General features: G+C 42.2%; 1 protein-coding gene and 1 pseudogene across 2 annotated transcripts in view; both read left to right on the top strand.

The window, feature by feature from the left end:
- The window catches only part of RGS7BP (regulator of G protein signaling 7 binding protein), a 121,989-nt gene that overhangs the window by 90,458 nt on the left and 9,906 nt on the right, over nucleotides 1–21,625 (top strand). The window contains exons 4-5 of one of the 2 annotated variants that reach the window (XM_059062321.2): nucleotides 6,374–6,521; nucleotides 8,532–8,602. In XM_059062321.2, the coding sequence (XP_058918304.1) occupies nucleotides 6,374–6,521; nucleotides 8,532–8,602 (219 nt within the window). Of the gene's footprint in view, nucleotides 1–6,373; nucleotides 6,522–8,531; nucleotides 8,607–21,625 lie in introns of those variants that run through there. The other variant, XM_059062323.2, reaches the window with a different exon arrangement.
- On the top strand, nucleotides 17,667–19,636 carry LOC131755631 (protein enabled homolog pseudogene; annotated as a pseudogene).

Genomic DNA, 21,625 nt, shown 5'->3' on the forward strand with positions numbered 1-21,625 from the left:
GAGTCATATGGTAGTTCTATTTGTAGTTTATTAAGGAACCTCCATACTGTTCTCCATAGTGGCTGTATCAATTTACATTCCCACCAACAGTGCAAGAATGTTCCCTTTTCTCCACACCCTCTCCAGCATTTATCATTTGTAGATTTTTTGATGATGGCCATTCTGACTGGTGTGAGATGATATCTCATTGTAGTTTTGATTTGCATTTCTCTAATGATTAATGATGTTGAGCATTCTTTCATGTGTTTGTTGGCAATCTGTATATCTTCTTTGGAGAAATGTCCATTTTTTGGATGACGTTGTTTGTTTGTTTTTTTATATTGAGCTGCTTGAGCTGCTTGTAAATTTTGGAGATTAATCCTTTGTCAGTTGCTTCAATTGCAAATATTTTCTCCCATTCTGAGCGTTGTCTTTTCGTCTTGTTTATGGTTTCCTTAGCTGTGCAAAAGCTTTTAAGTTTCATTAGGTCCCATTTGTTTATGTTTGGTTTTATTTCTATTTCTCTAGGAGGTGGGTCAAAAAGGATCTTGCTGTGATTTATGTGATAAAGTGTTCTGCCTATGTTTTCCTCTAAGAGTTTGATAGTGTCTGGCCTTACATTTAGGTCTTGAATCCATTCTGAGTTTATTTTTGTGTATGGTGTTAGGGAGTGTTCTAATTTCATACTTTTACATGTACCTGTCCAGTTTTCCCAGCACCAGTTATTGAAGAGGCTCTCTTTTCTCCACTGTATAGTCTTTCCTCCTTTATAAAAGATAAGGTGACCATATGTGCATGGGTTTATCTCTGGGCTTTCTATCCTGTTCCATTGATCTATAGTTCTGTTTTTGTGCCAGTACCATATTGTCTTGATTACTGTAGCTTTGTAGTATAGTCTGAAGTCAGGGAGCCTGATTCCTCCAGCTCTGTTTTTCTTTCTCAAGATTGCTTTGGCTATTCGGGGTCTTTTGTGTTTCCATACAAATTGTGAAATTTTTTGTTCTAGTTCTGTAAAAAATGCCAGTGGTAGTTTGCTAGGGATTGCATTGAATCTGTAGATTGCTTTGGGTAGTAGAGTCATTTTCACAATTTTGATTCTTCCAATCCAAGAACATGGTATATTTCTCCACCTATTTGTATCATCTTTAATTTCTTTCATCAGTGTCTTATAATTTTCTGCATACAGGTCTTTTGTCTCCTTAGGTAGGTTTATTCCTAGATATTTTATTCTTTTTGTTGCAATGGTAAATGGGAGTGTTTCCTTAATTTCACTTTCAGATTTGTCATCATTAGTGTATAGGAATGCTAGAGATTTCTGTGCATTAATTTTATATCCTGCTACTTTACCAAATTCATTGATTATCTCTAGTAGTTTTCTGGTAGCATCTTTAGGATTCTCTATGTATAGTATCATGTCATCTGCAAACAGTGACAGCTTTACTTCTTCTTTTCCTATTTGGGTTCCTTTTATTTCTTTTTCTTCTCTGACTGCTGTGGCTAAAACTTCGAAAACTAAGTTGAATAAGAGGGGTGAGAGTGGGCAATCTTGTCTTGTTCCTACTCTTAGTAGAAATGGTTTCAGTTTTTCACCATTGAGGACAATGTTGGCTGTGGGTTTGTCATATATCGCCTTTATTATGTTGAGGAAAGTTCCCCGTATGCCTACTTTCTGCAGGGTTTTTATCATAAATGGGTGTTGAATTTTGTCGAAAGCTTTCTCTGCATCTATTGAGATGAACATATGGTTTTTCTCCTTCAATTTGTTAATATGGTGTATCACATTGATTGATTTGCATATATTGAAGAATCCTTGCATTCTTGGAGTAAACCCCACTTGATCATGGTGTATGATCCTTTTAATGTGCTGTTGGATTCTGTTTGCTAGTATTTTGTTGAGGATTTTTGCATCTATGTTCATCAGTGATATTGGCCTGTAGCTTTCTTTCTTTGTGACATCTTTGTCTGGTTTTGGTATCAGGGTGATGATGGCCTCGTAGATTGAGTTTGGGAGTGTTCCTCCCTCTGCTATCTTTTGGAAGAGTTTGAGAAGGATAGGTGTTAGCTCTTCTTTAAATGTTTGATATAATTTGCCTGTGAAGCCATTTGGTCCCGAAGACAGCCGTATTTTTTAAATCAGCAAATGATATGAATAGAAAATGAAAAGAAGAAATACAGGTAGCCAATTCACTTATGAAAAATAAATTTAATCTCAGTAATAATAACAGAGGTGAAAATAAACTTCAATGACAGATTCTATTTTCCTTCATCAAATAAGCAAAAATTAAATATTGATAATATGAAGTTCTGGCAAATGTGTAGGGAAATAGATTCTCTCATTTACAGTTGGTGGAAGGGAAATGTAAATTAGCATAGCCTTTTCAGAGGCCAATTTGGCAATATATATTAAAGTACAAAATGTGAATACATATACTTTGTCCAAGTTTTCTGCTTTAAAGGATCTGTCCCATACAAATAGTGGCATACTCTGGAGAAAGGGAAGAATTACAATGTAAATTCCTTACTAGGGGATACTGTGCATCCACTTAAAAGCATAAAATAAATCAGAATGCATTAACATGAAAGTGTCTCTAACCATAATAACTTGGCAAAGGAAGCTGTATAATATATATAGTAAAATTACTTTTTTGATGCTGTATATCTGTTGAAATCATCTGATGTGTAAGCCTTCATCCTCAGTACTGGACTTACAGAACTGAAGAAAACAGATAAGGTTCCTGCCCTTACAGACTTTACATATCCCATTTGGAGATGGGGAGATGGGAGATGAGAGTGGGGTTGGGGTGAACAAATAATAAACCAGTTATCAGGTACATAAGATAACTTTCTATTAGTGATAAGTGTTTTGTGAAGGCAATAAACAGGGACTGTAGTGGGAAAGGATGCCCAGCATAAAGTCAGTGCTATCAGTAAATGAGAGCAATTATGATCTCCCCACATATATCCTGGAGTTGAAAACCCCTATAATTCCTATCAATCTCCTGTCTTTCAAGATGTGACAGCCAGAGAAGATATAATCAAAATTCTGCAGAGATTTTGTAAGCTGACAGAAAGCACCAAACTGCAAGTCCAGCATCCAAGTTTTTCATTCTGTGCATCCGCATTAGCAGAGTTATATCTAGTCTCTGAAAAGGAGGGAAAGGAGAGTGTACTTGGCATTGCAAGCTCATAGGCATGTTTCAGGAATACATGAATAATTATGTTACTTTTTTTTTTTAGAATGTTTTTGTCTTATGTAAGTAGAATTAGTACAGGCAGTAAGTGTACATAAAGTGGTTGTGCATTGGACTTTACATATGTGTTCGTGTATAAGAGGCGTACATATGAAGGAGATAGAGGACTCCAGGAAGGAACATCATGCTATCTTGAGTCCTCCCTTTTCCCATGAATGAAAGTTTTGGGCTCTACAGTCCTGACCACAGGGTAGGTGCTACAGTGGCCCCATGCCAAGCAGAGCCCATAAAGCAGAGAATTTCTTTGTGTGAATCTTCTTCATCCACCATTTGCTGTCCAAACCATACTCCATTCTCCATGGCATTTCAAACTCAAAAGAGCAGAACAGGAGCCATGTGTGCTTTCAGGTGGCCCTCACCTTTAGAGCTTTGAAAAGCAGAGGGCTGTTTTGGGGGACACCCACTTTTTTGTCCCTCTCTCAAGTCCTAGCTGCTCTTGTTCAGACTCACATCCCAAGGCTGACTGCTCAGAGGTAGGTGCCAAATGGGCTGCATGTGTGCACTCTACCAGGAGATTCAATGCAAGTGCTTTTAAGAAGTCAATGCCCTCCAACTGGGAAATGGTAATATGCTATGTACTTAATGGTAATATGCTACGTACTTAATTAATTTCTACCCAACAGCAATATCATAAAATTGGAAAAAACAATTCCATCAACCAGGATCAATGTGCATAAAGTATACACAAAAGGATCAAAAGTTTTCATCAGTAAACTTGTGTGTGTGCTTTGGCTGAATATTCAGAGGTCCATTTCTACTATAGGCTGATTAATGTTATACAGTTAATTACCAGTTAATTGCTAGTCTCTTTCTCCTTGTGTTGCTACTACATGGGTTAGAAATGACAGGGATGAGATTTTTGCTAGTCGCCTTCAGATTAGGAATGCAAGGGAAAAGCTTCCTATTAGATTTTACCATAAACAGCCTTCCTTTTCATAAGTGTTTTTGTTTTATTTTTTTAAACATGCAAAAACAATCATATCATGATTAGGGAAATTGAGCTATGAGGTAACCATGTGGAGCTGCTATCTAATGAATGTTCAATGATACGGGCTGTAACGATTTCTTAACAACCAGTCTGGAGATGTAGCTACATAATACAAATAAAACTGGTTGAAAGAGTGAAAGAAACAATATAGCTACCATTTATACCAGACTACATAATGTTATACAACAGCTTTGTAATTATTTGTCTATTTTTTTAATTGTCTATCTCCAGCACTTTAAGCTCCATGAGACAAAGACTATCCTTTCTTTCACCTCTGTCTCTCTAGTACAAAGGCCAGTACCCAATACTTAGCTGACACTCAGGAAATATTGTGAATGAATGAATGAGTAAGTTAATGAACAACTGAAAAAGCTAGGTTTAAAACCCAGTTCTTCGAAACTGAGTTATTTGTAATGAGGTGGATGGACCTAGAGTCTGTCATACAGAGTGAAGTCAGAAAGAGAAAAACAAATACCATATGCTAATGCACATATATGGAATCAAAAACAACAGTACTGATGAACCTAGTGGCAGGGCAGGAATAAAGATGCAGACGTAGAAAACAGACTTGCGGACACAGAGTGGGGAGGGGAAGCTGGGATGAAGTAAGAGAGTAGCATTGGGCTTCCTTGCTGGTGCAGTGGTTGAGAGTCCGCCTGCCGATGCAGGGGACACGGGTTCGTGCCCCGGTCTAAGAAGATCCCACATGCCTCAGAGCAGCTGGGCCCGTGAGCCATGGCCGCTGAGCCTGCGTGTCCGGAGCCTGTGGTCTGCAACAGGAGAGGCCCGCGTACCGCAAAAAAAAAAAAAAAAAAAAGAGAGAGTAGCATTGACATATATACACTACCAAATGTAAAATGGCTAGTGGGAAGCTGTTGCATAGCACAAGGAGATCAGCTCGGCGCTTTGTGACCACCTAGAAGGGTGCGATAGTGAGGGTGGGAGGGAGACGCAAGAGGGAGGGGATATGGGGATATATGTATACGTACAGCTGATTCACTTTGTTGTACAACAGAAACTAACACAACATTGTAAAGCAATTATACTACAATAAATATATATTTTTTAAAATAAAAATAAATAAATAAAACCCAGTTCTTGAGAATTCCCTGGCAGTCCAGTGGTTAGAACTCAGTGTTCTCACTGCTGGGGCCCCAGGTTCTATCCCTGGTCAGGGAACTCAGATCCTGCAAGCCATGCAGCGCAGCAGAAAAACACACACACACACACACACACACACAAATAAAAAATTAAAACCCAGTTCTTGGGCCTCATATGCCATTCCCATGATAGCAAGATACACCCTTGCAGATACCCAGAAGTTCAAGGCAGAATAAAAGACGTTAACAGAGGATATTGGGGTCACAGACTATAACTCCCATTTAATTTCATATGAATTTATGGCCTAACCAATTTGGAGATTTGTTTCCAGAAAGGATTGATTTATTCCCTTGAGATCAGTCCTGGTAAATACAAGTCTTAGTGCATTGGCAGTTTACTACTGTGGACGGCTACCCAGTACATGGTGCTTTAGTTGATTACACTTTGTGGTCTCAGCAGAGTGAGGCTAGATCTTGAGACTGGTCTCTTTCCTCATAGAATGATACACTGAAGGAGGTTGGAGAGCCAAGGAAATGGAAGGCAGGTCCATTATCTCTGCTGCTTCTCACAGGCCCAGAGAGCTAGTGTCAAAATCAGAGAGAACAGCAGGAGCTCCTATTCCTCCTGCTGGGTGTCACCTGCTCCTGGCCCTTTTACCTGCCCCTGCATCTGAGGACCAAAAAAGCAGCACAATTTCACAGGCTGAATCTCCTCTCCCTAGCTAATCCGATCTAACTCACAAAGAATGGGTTACAAAGCACCAATACTCCATCAAAGGCAGGGCCCTTACTTTAATCTTGATCTTCAGGTTGCATTGACCTCAGATACCTTTCCCAGAATGTTGTGAAAATATGCTACACACACACACACACACACACACACACACACACACACACACACATACACACACATTATTTTAGTATTCAAAGAAGTTTCTAGGGTTAATGGAGCATTTGACTCAAAGCATAGCCAACGTTTGCAATGATATCTTGGGTATAGAATTTGCATTTATGATTTCTTATCCCCTTCTCTTTACCAACACCAACCCCCTTAGGAAAGGAGCCTGGAGGGGGAACCAAGAGTTTGGATTGCAAAATTGAGGAGTGTGCTGAAACACCTGCTCTAGAGGACTCCTCATCATCCCCTGTAGATATTCAGCAACATTCCTGGCAGGTTTCCACAGACATTGAGAACACTGAAAGGTAAGTGGGAAGTTACCCTAAATAGACTGCCAATCCTTCTCTAGTTAATACTCATGGGCTAGAGAGAGGCGAGATTTTCTCTTTCAGATTCAGAAACAGAATTCAGAAATAGAGCTCTCAGTAAACTGAGATGAGAGACGGTAAGGGGTCCAAATCCATCTGCGGAATGACAGCAGAACCTCCAGGTGATGTGGGCTCCCAGGCCTCTGCTTATCCCACTCCACCAGCCTTGCATCTCCATGGAGATGAAAATGGAGTGTTTCTTTGGGAAGGGAGAAAGGTGGATCTATATACCCATCACAGCTCACCCACCAGGCTGGGTCCCAAAATTTCCATTTGTTTAAGGGAGAAGAATTCAAAATTGTGCAAAGATGCCTCCAGTAGATTCTCAGATTTCAATTGTATGGAATGGCCTATTCAGTTGCCAGTCAGGGGCTAAGTGTTCTGTCCAGTTCACAGACAGCTTTCCGAAGAGCTGTCTTCTCTTACTCTCCCAGGATGTAGATGATGGCTCCTTAGTGGTCAAAGTGAGTTAATGCATTTGTCTTAACAAGGAGTAGCTCATGGCTAGAGAGGGAGTTTCTTTCTTGGGAAGAAGAGATTCTACAGTGATTCTATTTCATTTGGGAAAAGGAAGCAATAACAATAATATAATCATAAATGCATCTAGATGCTAAAAGTTCCATTCTGTGAGGCAGAGGGACAAGCCCCTTGTTTATTGGCCTTCACACTGATATCTTGCCCTTTGCTACTGATGTCCCCAGATCCAGCACGAAGCAGCTGAATGAATACTAGGCAATTCCATTGAGGACTCTGTGGGGGTGGGGGGGTGGGGGGGGTGGAGTCATTGACAAGATAATGAACACTATTTTTTTATTTTTAGAAATATATCACACAGTGACATTTAGAGCCATTGTAGTTCTACTTTCAGATTGTAATATAATTCTAAAGCTAATTACCAAATTTCTGTGTTTATAGAAAATTGAAGCATGTGGTAATTACGTGCTATTAATAAAACTTGGATTTTGTCTAAGCTTGGAAATCCAACAATTCAAACAATAAAGCTGTTTGGCACAGTTTGATAGAGCTATAGACAAATGATGAGTGATTTCTCTTAATTTATAAAGTAGAAAATGCTTTGCTCTATTCCTAGGAAGAAATATCTGCCAGAGTGCCATGGTCAGTGTGTAATCCTTCAGCAAAGCCATTTTCCTTTTCAGAAACCTTGCACAGAATCTCTATCCAAGCCTTGTAAGCTTGTCAGAGAGCAAGCTATGGCTGATAATAATAATAGGAGAGTCTAGCCCTCAGCATTGGAGGTATTTCAGTTCAGCCTAAAAGTTCAGATTCTGGTCAAGGGAGGTGGGAGTGACTGGGAGAAGTAGACACAGTAGACCTGGTCTGGGAGGGGGCTTCCTTGCTTCTCCTTATCACTTTGCCCTAAGAAATCCGTGGGTCTCAAACTGGGCTGCACATTAAAAACATTCCACGTCAATTTAATGTGTTGACCCTTGGGAATGCTTAACACCTGTGTTACTCTGAATTCCAATCATGATAATGAGAGACACAGGGAGTCAACCCACACAGGCAGGACAGCCCTTGGACCAGATGAGAACATCATCACCCAGCCTCAGCTTTGCCCAGGGTTCCCCTGTTGTTCTAGTTGTGTGCCCTTCACCTGCCCTTGGAAACGTGAAGTACTGTCCTCATTACCAGAGGCTCTTCTCTGATCTCAGCCAGGTCCAACTGAAGGCAGATATGAGGGCTTCTACAGCAGAATGCCCTGTGGAAACGTTTGTCAGAGTAGTTCTTATTCCTTCCAGAGCCAACCCAACTCAGATTTTCTTTTTTCTTATAAAAGCAAAATAAATGCAATATTTGCCTACTGGAAGCTCGAGCTGGTACAATTAGGCACAGACTTTGTCCTTCAGTTGTCTCACAGAACAGACAATTTGAGATTACATTTCAAAAATTTACAGCTGATATTTTTTCTTTTTATCAATTTTACAGAGACATGCGAGAAATGAAAAACCTTTTAAGCAAACTCAGGGAAACTATGCCTTTACCATTGAAAAATCAAGGTGAGTCTTGTCATTTCTCTTTGAGGCAGAGGATGTTTTTAACATGATAACCTTGGATCTTGTTTCTTCAGAAATTAAAGCAAGTTTTTTTTTTTTACACAAGCAATAGAAGGCATTGAGCCTTCAGTTGTGTTTCCTCGAGAAGACAAGAGAATGAGAATAGTTTATCAGGTGAATGCAGTTTTGCTCTGAGGGGGAGCTGAGAAACACTCTGATGACACAACAGACACCTCCTCCACTGGCTCTATCAGTCAAGAGCATTTATTCATTGTATATGCTGTGAAAAACACTGCACCATGTGTGGCAAACACAAAAGGACTGAAGACTTAACCCTTGCCTTTAAGAAGTTTACAGCCAAGTGGAAGAGACTTAAGAACACTTCCAAAGGCAGATCCCTGCCATCTACATGTTGTGTTGTTATCTAAACAAAGTAATAGTAATAATTAACATATATCGCCACTGCGATTTTGCATCCAATTCCAATGTATGGGGTTTTTTCCAAACCACCAAGCAATTATCGTACACCAGCTGGGTGTCCTGCAGTTCAACTGAATTCTGACACTAACTGGGGACAGCGTCGGATTCCGTGAGTTAAGGGTTCAGTAGTCCTAAAAGACTGCCCGCCCTCACCCCCAACTTTAGACATCAATCCCAAGTCCAGGTTGTCACCTGAGCTTCTGACATCCAGCTATAGATCAGAGGGTCCAATGAACTCCTTCTTAGGTTCAGTTAGTTCACTAGAGCAGCTCACAGAACTCAGAGAAACATTTTACTTACCAGATCACCGGTTTATTATTACAGGATATAACTCAGGAACAGCCAGAGAGAAGAGATGCATAGGGCAAGGTATGGGGAAAGGGCACGGAAGTTCCATGCCCTCTCCAGAAGCACCACCCTCCCCAGTCTCAGAAGCTCTCCAAACCCTGCCCTTTTGAGTCTTTATAGTGGCTTCTTATATAAGCATGACTGATTAAATCACTGGCCATTGGCAATTGATTCAACCTCCAGCCCCTCTCCCCTCCCTGGAAGTCAGGGGGTGGGATTGAAATTTCTAACCCTCCAATCAAGTAGTTGGTTCTCCCAGCAACCAGCCCCCATCCTGAGGTGTTTTCCAAAAGTCACATCATTAACATAACAAAAGACATCTTTATTGCTCTCTAAGGAAGTTCCCAGAGTTTTGGTAGCTCTGTGCCAAGAATGAGGTCAAAGACCAAATATATATAAATTACAATATCACAGCCACTATCCTAAATACCTTAGATGTATTAACTACCTTAACTTATTTAATTCTAATAACAGCTTTGAGGGAAATGCTATTTATGTTTCCCAATTTACAGGAAACTGAGGCACAGAGAGGTTAACTAATTTGGCCAAGGTCACACAGACTGTATGTAGAAAGTCTGGGATGTGATCCCAGGTAGCCTGTCTCCGGAACTATCCTATGGGAGTATACACCAGAAAAGGAAGCAGAAACACGGAAAGGGGATATTCACTAGAATGTAAGTTCTGTGAGGGAAGGGCCTCTGTATGCTTTTGTTAACTGTTTTATCTTCAGTACCTAGAGAAATGCTCGGAACATAGTAGAATAACACCCAGCGTAAACATTGAATGTTTGTTCAACCTGCACCCAACTTTGCTGCCCCAGAGTCTGAAGATATGTACAAAGGACTAATAATAATCACTTTCACTAAGCACATATGGCTAGAGCAGCCTTAAGGGAAGCATCAGCTTCAGAGAGCGGTCCATAGAGGGTGGAGAAAGGGTTTTTAGAAGTAAGAAAGATACACTGATATATTTCCACCACCGAGCAAAGCCCAGGCGGGAGGGAGGGCAGGGAGCTGCTTGCCTCTGGGTAAGGAGGGAGAGGATTTGGCAGCAGAGCGGGAGCTCCGCTTGGCTCAAGGAGCAGCGTGGCAGAAGGTGGTGAGGTGGAGGTGATAATACCAGACAGTGTAGTGTGACCTGAGCTGCAAGGCATGGAGGCAGGTAACAGAAAATAAGAGGCGGGCGATTGACATATGTACACTAATAGGTATAAAGTGGATAACTAATAAGAACCTGCTGTATAAAAGAAATAAAATTCAATTAAAAATAAAATAAAATTTAATAATAAGAAAATTAAGAAAAAAAAGAAAAGAAAAGAAGAGACGGGCAATGTGGTGCATCAGGTAACTGCAAGCACCCCCTGCTGAAGGGCCTGCTGACCGAGGGTTCCTGGCTTGAGCCGTGGATACAGTGTTTGGGAGGCCTTGTAGGGTTTTAAGAAAACAGTGTTTTACTACAGAGTGTTGTAGTGATGAGAGCCCTCTGGACACAGCCTGCAAGTTTGCTGCTAGAAATAAGCATGGTTAAGGCTAGCCTTGGGTTCCGATGCTTGCTCTGCCATTTTCCTGGGACAAGTAGTTTAACTTCTGGAAATGTACATTTCCTTATATCTGAAAAAGAATTTAGACCACCTACTTCAGAGGATTGTTGTAAGGGTTAAATGATTAAACGCATGTCAATTCCCACTACTGACCTTACAGAGAGCAAGCGCTCAACAGATGCATTATTATTGTTGTTGTTATTGTTATTATTGATATTTACCAGCTGGCCCACCAACCTAGTTCAGGAAAACTCCAAATCATCATCAAATTGAACAATACCTGCTACATTTCACTCTGAAGCAGACTATGTATAGCGTCCATGAAAGGTTGATCCTGAGCCAGCTCTCCAGAATATTGATCCCTGAGACTTTGGATTTGGGGCTCATGTCTGAAGCTATCCTCACCTTCTTATTATGTAGGGCAAGTCCCCCCACCCCTCACCAACAGGACGTGGTTGTTCTTCTTTTACTTCACATCCAGTTGCTTAGGAGGATGACAACCCAGGGACCCCCAGGCTGAGTTTCATGGATGTCATAGCCTATATTTTAAATTAAATATCTGAAACATTCCCTCTATATTTAGTGAAAGTTCATCCAACAGTTTTTGAATTGGGCGTTATTGGAAAAATAGAAATTATATTTTCTTTACTTGGGACATTTTTATAATCATAAAAAGTATAATAGAAATACTGGGACTTCCCTGGCAGTCCTGTGGTTAAGACTCTGTGCTTCCACTGCAGGGGGTGTGGGTTCGATCCCTGGTCAGGGATCTAAGATCCCACATGTCAAGTGGTGTGGCCAGAGAAATCCAAAATTATAGTAGAAATATTTTGTATCACTTTGCATTACTTTTATATATGGAAAAAATAATTAGAATTTTAAATACATTTTTAAAATATAATAATAGTAATGAATGATTGATACTATGAGTAAAAACACAAGTGAAAAGGGAAAAATCGAAACAAGTGATGCCCAGGACTTGAATCCTAAATCCATCTGGGCCATGAAAAGGAAAAAGCTAGGAGATAAAAGGACTTCTTCAGGAGGGAGTAATGCTGTAAGATTTTCAAATAATTTTTTAAATTCAGGTGAAGTCTTATGGGAAATTAAGGTTTCTTCATTTGGGGGAGAAATGGGAACCCTTAGCACGTGAAGCTACATCTCTGTTCTGGGCATGTTTAATGGGTACTCACAGCATGACGTCACTGGGAGTGGAGCGGTGGAGAAGGGGAATGTGGGTCTCCACTGGGATGTCTGAGAAGGCCTGAAGGAAGGAGAGCAGGTCTGCTGGAGTCACCATGGGAACATTGTTTAGCAGATGCATGCGGCACTATTTTAATAAGCAGATCAGCCAGATCCCTCTCTCTGCGTATCCCAAGATAGAGCATAGGGACTGCCCCATGACCTTCCTGGAATTCTTTTCAGGCGATTGATTTATTATACAGGTCTAATCTATGCAGAAAATGGTGTGTGGTGAAATGTGGGAAAATGTGTTCCAGTTTTTTTCTGTAGGACCTTATTGTCAAAACAATTCTAACTGGATGAAAAGCATTATAGAGAGCCATCTGTTTTCCTTCTGGCTGCTTCTTTCCTCTCTCTTTTCATTCTATTTACACGTGAGTTTGAAGCAGAGAGAAAAAGGGAAAAGATACTGCTCCTGGTCCCCCTTTTTCCTACTCAAACCCTGACCATGTGGAAATCCTGCCGGGCACGTACGGGGTGCATGTGGGGAACCCACCCTGGAAATGCTCTGAATCCCCTGTTCTCCAGACTCCATCCTGTCCCTCAAGTCAGAAACTCTTCCATGTTGATTTTAGCATTTCAAGATTGAATCCTATCTTCCCACCTTCCCACCACAATCAAAACTTGACTCAACAACAATAATGTTTTAAATTGATTTCCAGTGACAAATAAAGGAAGGTGGCCAAGATCAGGAGTTGTAATGGTTAGTGATTATGCCTTTATTTGAGATGGGACCTTTGCTTCCGTGCTTCCAGCTTACGGCTGGAGACAGAGGTGCACAGAAGAAAACTCCCTTGCTCGGCTCCAGCTCCTGGCAGCCTCCTGGCAATGTCCAGGTCTCCTGGCTCTCAGCCCGCTGTCCTTTTCTCTGCTTCAGCACCTCTCCCGTCCTACATTCCAGGTCACTGGCAGTGCTGCAGGGAGCTTCATTAATTATGAGAGTCTTGCTGTGTCAAATGGATTACAAATGGAACCACCTGTGTAGAGCCTGCAAAGTTACTGACAAAGGCTAAAAGGAGATGGGAAAGTGAAGGACAAGCATCTTCTAAATGCAGGCTGTAATCAAACAAAACACTGCAGGAATAATTTAAGCCTGAAAGACAGTTTCACCTTTTCCAAACTTCTGACTTCATGAATGCTGTGCGGTGTGTCAATACATTTACTCTTGCCTAGAATTTGGTTGGTGGTACCATGCATTAGAGTCTGTCTGAAGTGGATCAGTCAGGAATTGCAGCTGTTCTAGAATGGGCCCCCTCCTGCAGACAGTCCTACTCCAGACTAAACTGGGCCTAGGAACAGTTCCCCCATTCTCTACACCCCTGATCCACTCCAGTCTGGACATGCATAACTAGAACCAATATAGCCATGGCAGGCGGAAGAGTTCTCTGGCATCTGGCTGAAGAACACTGAGCAGTTATGCCACTTGCTAGCCTGGATATGACTTTTTAAGTCCTTCCGCAGCACCTCGTATAAAGACTTTCTGTGCCTCAAGTTGCTGTCTGAATGTCACTCTGGGCAGTTTTTTGTTTTGTTTTTTAATTAATTAATATTTTTGGCTCTGTTGTGTCTTCGTTGCTGCACGTGGGCTTTCTCCAGTTGTGGCGAGCAGGGGCTACTCTTTATTGCAGTGCGTGGGCTTCTCACTGTGGTGGCTTCTCTTGTTGCAGAGCACAGGCTCTAGGCTCACGGGCTTCAGTAGTTGCAGCGTGCAGGCTCAGTAGTTGTGGCTCACAGGCTTAGTTGCTCTGTGGCATGTGGGATCTCCCAAGACCAGGGCTTGAACCCATGTCCCCTGCATTGGCAGGCGGATTCTTAACCACTGCACCACCAGGGAATTCCACTCTAGGCAGTTTTACTGGTTACCCCAGATTCTTTGCAATCTCTACAACATTTTGCCCAGGATTCAGCGTGACATATGCTATCCCTCCCCCACTCCTCCAATCTAATCTACTCATCACTGATCACACATCAGTTTCTAAATACATTAATTATGTTGAGCCACTACTCACAAATTTTATGTGTCTACACATTGTCCACTGAAGGAAAAACAGACTTCTCACCTCATCATTCCTTGACCCCACCATCATCCAACGTGTGATAGTCACTTACAATATGCCACATTCTGTGTCAGGTGCTGGGGATGACTCCCCCTAGAGGCTCTCCATCTCAACAGGACAGAATGGGATGAGAATCACCTGGGAAGCTTTTTCAAATGACATAAGCCTCCCCTTGCAGAGATTGTGATGGAGCCTTCAGGGTATGACATGTGAACTCTGGAAACAACTAACACACACACACACACACACACACACTCACACATACTATTGGAAAGACAAAAAAAATAGCGCTTAAAATGCAACTATTAGATACAGGTTGCTACAAGGGCATATTGGAGTCTCACCTAGTCAGATTTTAGCTGTAAATGGGGAAGGAGAAGACAGGAGTAATTGAGAATTGCTTTTTGAAAAGTATCTGAGCTGAGATTTTTTAGGATAAATTGAAATTAGCTAAAGAAGAAGATGGAAAGAAGACAGTCTAGGAAGAAGATTCTGAATGTGTGAAGGTGTCTGAGGAGATGACAGAGCAGGGCATTTTGATGAACTATAAGCACTTCATTATTTGGGAAAGTGGTTAGAAAAGAGGCTTAAGGGCTTCCCTGGTGGTGCAGTGGTTAAGAATCTGCCTGCCAATGCAGGGGACACGGGTTCGAGTCCTGGTCTGGGAAGATCCCACATGCCATGGAGCAACTAAGCTCGTGTGCCACAATTACTAAGCCTGCGCTCTAGAACCTGCAAGCCACAACTGCTGAGCCCATGTGCCAGAACTACTGAAGTCTGCACACCTGTAACCCGTGCTCTGCAACAAGAGAAGCCACCTCAGTGAGAAGCCCGTGCACTGCAACAAAGAGTAGCCCCCACTCACCGCAACTAGAGAAAGCCCATGCACAGCAACAAAGACCCAATGCAGCCAAAATTAAAATAAATAAATTTTAAAAAAGAAAAGAGGCTTAAGAGAGAGACTAGAGGGAGTCTTTCAAGATGGCAGAGTGGAAGGACCTTGAGCTTACCTCCACTCATGAACACACCAAAATCACAACTAACATCTGAACAACCATCGACAGAAAAGACTGGAACCTACAGAAAAAGATCTTCTACATCTAAAGGCATAAAGAAGAAAGCACAACGAGACAGTAGGAGGGGTGCCCTTGAAATATAACCAAATCCTTAACCTCCTCCCCCCACCACCCCACCTTGGGTGACCTTGCAGAGGCTCTCCCACAGGAGTGAGAGTTCTGAGGCCCACATCAGGCTTCCCAGCCCGGGGGTCTGGCATTGGGAAGAGCTGCCCCCCAGAGCATTTGGATTTGAAGGCCAGTGGGGCTTATTTGCAGGAGCTCCACAGGACTGGGAGAAACAGAGACTTAACTCTTACAGGGATTGCACAAAATCTCACATGCACCAGGGCCAAAGGCAAAAGCAGTAACCTCAGAGGAGCCTGGGCCAGACCTACCTGCTGGTCTTGGAGAGTCTCCTGGGGAGGCAGGGGAGGCGGGGTGGCTGTGGCTCATGCTGGAGCCATAAAAGCTGGTGGCAGGGCTTCCCTGGTGGTGCAGTGGTTGAGAATCTGCCTGCCAATGCAAGGGACACGGGTTCGTGCCCCGGTCCAGGAAGATCCCACATGCCGCGGAGCGGCTGGGCCCGTGAGCCATGGCCGCTGAGCCTGTGCGTCCGGAGCCTGTGCTCCACAACGGGAGAGGCCACAACAGTGAGAGGCCCGCGTACTGCAAAAAAAAAAAAAAAAAAAAAAAAAAAAAAAAAGCTGGTGGCAGATATATTGGGGATTATTCATCTGCATGAACTCTCCTTGAGGCAGACATCTTGCTTGGGTCTTTAGCACCAAGACCCGGACCCACCCAACAGCTTGTAGGTTTCAGTGCCGGATGCCTCAGGCCAAACAACTAACAGGTGGGAATACAGCCCCACAGCCCCACGCATTAGCAGTCAGGTTGCCTAAAGACTTCTTGATCACACAGCCTGCCCACCAGAGGGCCAGGACCCAGCTCTACCCACCAGTGGGCAGGCATCAGCCCTTCCTGCCAGGAAGCCTACATGCTTCTAGACCAGCCTCACCCACCAGGGGGCAGAAATCAGAAGGAAGAAAACTACGATCCAGTAGACTGTAGTCTGCTAACACAGGCCAGACACTACCCTGGGACCGCTGGCCCCTGGCCCTTGGGTGAGTGCACTGCTGGAACCCATAGGACATTTCCTACAGACGGCTACTTCTCCAAAGGTGAGAAACGTAATTAACCCAAAATGAGGTGGCAGAGGAATGTGTTTCAGATGAAGGAACAAAATAAAACTCCAGAAGAACTAAGTGATGTAGAGATAGGCAATCTACCCGAGAAAGAGTTCAGAGTAACGATTGTAAAGGTGATCCAAGAACTCAGGAGAAAAATGGATAAGTTAGAAGGATTTTTTAACAAAGACTTAGAAAATATAAAGAACAACCAAACAGAGTTGAACAATACAATAACTGAAGTGAAAAACACACTGGAAGGAATCCATAGTAGAGTAAATGAAGCAGAATGGATCAGTGAGCTGGAAGACAGAGTAGGGGAAATCACTGCTGTGGAGCAGAAAAAAGAAAAAAGAATGAAAATAAATGAGGACAGTGTGAGAGACCTCTGGAACAACATTAAGTGCACTAACATTCACATTCTAGGGGTCCCAGAAGGAGAAGAGAGAGAGAAAGGACCCAAGAAAATATTTGAAGAGATAATAGCTAGAAACTTCCCTAACCTGGGAAAGGAAACAATCTTCCAAGTCCAGGAAGCATAGAGAGTTCCATACAGGATAAACCCACAGAGGAATATACCACAACATATTGTAATCAAAATGACAAAAATTAAAGGTAAAGAGAAAATATTAAAAGCAGCAAGAGAAAAGCAATAAATAACATACAAGGGAACTCCCATAAGGTTATCAGCTGATTTTTCAGCAGAAACTCTACAGACCAGAAGGGAGTGGCAGGATACATTTAAAATAGTAAGTGAACAGAGTATCTGTCAGGCAAGAGCTGCTGTGATGGTTTATGATGATGCCAATAAAATGTGGGTGCCAGGGCTTCCCTGGTGGCGCAGTGGTTGAGAATCTGCCTGCTAGTGTGGGGGACACGGGTTCAAGCCCTGGTCTGGGAGGATCCCACATGCCGCCGGGCAACTGGGCCCCTGAGCCACAACTACTGAGCCTGCGCATCTGGAGCCTGTGCTCTGCAACAAGAGAGGGTGCGATCGTGAGAGGCCCACGCACCACAATGAAGAGTGGCCCCCGCTTGCCACAACTAGAGAAAGCCCTTGCACAGAAACGAAGACCCAACACAGCCAAAAATAAAAATAAATAAATACATAAATTTAAAAAAAAAAAGTGGGTGCCAGCTGGTGGTTCAACCGAGTTCATATATATCATCATACAGGCAACAACACATTCAGAGTGGTGGGCAGGAAGATTCAGGACCAGCAGGTCATGATATATTGTGCCATTCCTAAAGGGTTGAAGTACAATCAAGCTACACAGACCTTCCACCAATGGTGGGATGCTAGACAGGTGTATGGTCTCAACTTTGGCAGCAAAGAAAATGCCAATGTCTTCGCAAGTACCTTAGAAGTGTTGCCTTCTAGAAGTGATGCATGCCTTAGAAGTGTTGAATTCACAGGAAACAAGGCCAACATTGCCTAGACAAAATTCACAACTACCTGCTGAAGTTCAGAATGGCCCATCACAAGAAGAATTGGAAATTCAAAGAAGGCAACTACAAGAACAGCAATGACAAAAGGCGCTGGAGCGGGAAAGGCTGGAGAGAGAAAGAATGCAAAGGAAGAGATTGGAGAGGGTTAGAAAGGGAAAGGCTGGAGAGAGCGACCAGAACAGGAGCAGCTGGAGAGAGAGAGACAAGAAGGGGAACGTCAGGATCATCTAGAGTGGGAGAGACAAGAGCGGGAGAGGCTGGAGAGACTGTACTGGGAAAGGCCAGAAAGAGAGCGGCAAGAGCAGCTAGAAAGGGAGCAGCTGGAATGGGAGCGAGAGCTAAGAATTGCAAATGCCGCTGCCCCTGCCTCTTTGAACACTCCTCTGCTTCTGAGTCAGGCTCGCCGGCAGCCTCGCAGCCGCGGAATCTCCGGCCCAACAGGGCATTGTCTTGGGGCCACCTGCACCTCCACCCCCGACTCCACTCCCACCAGGACCCACCAGGTCCTGCCCAGGCATCAGCCACGCTCCCTCCTCCCCCAGGGCCCCCTCCACCCCCTCCACTTCCGTCCTCAGCTCCCCCCCACCCCGCCTCCTCCACCACCTCTTCCTAATCAGGTACCCCCTCCCCCCCAACTCCTGCTCCTCCCCTCCCTGCATCTGGATTTTGGGGGGGATCCATGTCTGAAGACCATGGCCCTTTAACTGGACTTGCAGCTGCGGTTGCTGGAGCAAAACTTAGGCAAGTGTCACGATGGAGGATGCCTCTTTCCCAAGCGGAGGGAATACCACTGGTGTGAATTCGGCCTCATCTAAAACAGATATGGGTCGTGGAAAAGGATCCCTTTCGTTAGGGGGGTAGTGGTTTAATGGAAGTAATGAGTGCCCTGCTGGCCAGGAGGAGAAGAATTGCTGAAAAGGGATCAACAATAGAAACAGAACAAAAAGAGGACAAAAATGAAGATTCAGAGCCTGTAACTTCTAAGGCCCCTTCAACAAGTACACCTGAACCGACAAGAAAACCTTGGGAAAGAACAAATACAATGAATGGCAGCAAGTCACCTGTTATTTCCAGACGGGATTCTCCAAGGAAAAATCAGATTGTTTCTGACAACAGGCCCTATGATTCATTACACAGACCAAAATCTGCTCCCTCGTCACAGCCCAGTGCCAACGGAGTCCAGGCGGAGGGACTGGACTATGACAGGCTGAAGCAGGATATTTTAGATGAAATGAGAAAAGAATTAACTAAGCTAAAAGAAAGAGCTCACTGATGCAATCAGGCAGGAACTGAGCAAGTCAAATCCTGCATAGAGAATCAAACTAAGGAGAGATAGGACTTTAATCTGGAGAAAGGGGGAAAAAAACCTACAAAGAACAACTGTGGTAACAACAACAAAACCCTTACATTTTGTGAGCTGTAAGAAGAAAATGGAGACAAAGGAGGGAAAAACCAACATACTCTGAAAGACTTCAGACATTTCTACCCTGGTGATAAGCTGTTTCCCTCCCAGTTTGCTGCTTTTTTCTGACCTTTACAACAGGATGGAAGAGAGTTGTATAGGAGTTCCTGTATCAGTTATGCAGAAAATACTGAATCCATCAGGCAAGATCACCGTGCATTGAAATATTTTCATGTCAAGAGAAAATCGCACATTTTCCACAATCCATTGCTAACATAAAGAGGAGAAAGGCTTGAAAAGTTTTTTTCAGAGAGTGGTGATGAGGAATTTAGCAAGTTATGCTATTGTATTATAAATGTTTCTCTCAGGTTTGTCTTCCTATCATATTTGATATTCCATGAATAATCGAGATCAGCCCTATGTAGGTTAAGATCACAAAATGTGGAACAAATGGAATTGTATGTGCTTTCAAAGGGTGATATTTATAAGAAAGTGTCCTAAAAATGATTTGTTCAGAGTGAGGAATTTTAGAATGATAGGAAGTCTCTCGAGTTTAGCCTTCATGCAATTTTGTAGATTCAAACATAAAATTTGTCCATAATTTAAAGATTTAGATGCCTGCCTAAATTGTTACAATGTTTTACCAAATCTGTGACTCCTACGTAACACAAACCAGTGGTCAAATGTAAAACAATATATTGTAGATTCACTGTAGGTTTTCAACCTGTTTTAGATTTATGCATGTGGACATTTTTATAATGTAATTATAAATTATAAAATTTAAAAACCACCACAAAATTAGCTTTTTTAAATTGCAGACAGTAATGCATGTCAAACTAATATGTAGTGGCCTTTTCAAGGCCTAGTCCCAGGGAAAACATTTTGTAGAGTATAGGGGAGTGGAAAGAAGAGAAGGAATAATTTTTTATTCAAAGTTAGTTTCTGCACTATCTTTGTTCTCAGTTATCTGCATGAATAATAATGAGGAATATTTTCTGACTTTAAGTGGTAAATATGTTAACAGCATCAAGTACTTAATCTTTTACATCATGTCTTCAGCTATTTGTATTTTAACTTGAGTAAGTTCAATGGTCTGAAACATGATTCTGAGCTTCACATGAATTACATCTTACTGTGGAACTCAAAAGTTCCATCCCTGAATTTGGCAGTTGTTATTACCTTAGCACCCTGCAGTTATACAGGTGTTCAGGTACACGTTCCTGGCTACAAAGCTGCTTTTGAATCTTCTGTTGAAATACTAGAAAAGTAACAATGATGGCAGCAATTAAGGTCACAGAAATCATCAGATAAAGGGAAAACAGTGAGGGGGGTCCTGCATAATTTTCTTTTAATAAATAAAGTGAGATTTAGGTAGTGGGAGGAAGGGACTAAATACTCTACTTACCACCATGTGTGCATGTGTGTGTGCGTGTTTGTGTGGGCACTCACGTGTGTGTATGTTATCCACTCCTTTTTCTTTGAAACTTCTAAGATTAAAGTAGAGGAGAAATCCTGTATGTTGCAATGATAGAATTTTTTGAAATTTTAGGAAATCAAAATTCTCCAGGCTCTCCATCTTGATTTATGCTTGAGTTGTTATGTGCCATATTTGCTTTGAAACTTTTGATTATCAGTAGTTGTACTAAAATTTTGAAGAAATAATCCACTTTCATCTGCTATCTAGATTTCTTAATCTAAGTTCTTAAAGACAGAACTTGTTGATAGCATAGTTTTCTAAGTGCTGCAAGTTTGCAGCCATTACCACTTCAAAGAGGTTTGAATGAGGGAAATTTTTCCCTTGTTAAAATAGTTCTGTTTCTGTAGAAACTTCATTTTTAGATCTGTGATGGATGTGCTATCATAATTAAAGTATACAGTTCTTTTCTTCTATCAACTATTCATTGTCATCCAATAGTGAAGACATTAAAGATGCAGCAAGCTTATGAAGTACTACTTTCTAAAAGAAATAGGTAGCATTTTCATCTTTATTATTGTACTTTTGGTTATGCAAACGTTTTGATGATACAAATGTTTATGTCCCCCATAAATCTGCTCAGAAATCACTTTTGATTTTGTTGATCAAGTTAAACAGTCTATAGTAGGATAGAGTACTGGGTACAAGTGGTCCAAAGTAAGATAAAAGACTACAGTAAAAATGCTAGATCTTAAAAAAGAAACTGGTTTATGCACTAAATGTGTCGTGCCTTGGTCTGATATTAACATGATATCTGTGTAAAATGACAAAAAAAAAAACCAGTGTTGAATC

The sequence above is a fragment of the Kogia breviceps genome, chromosome 4 (assembly GCF_026419965.1).
Source record: "Kogia breviceps isolate mKogBre1 chromosome 4, mKogBre1 haplotype 1, whole genome shotgun sequence".
NCBI lineage: Eukaryota > Metazoa > Chordata > Mammalia > Artiodactyla > Physeteridae > Kogia > Kogia breviceps.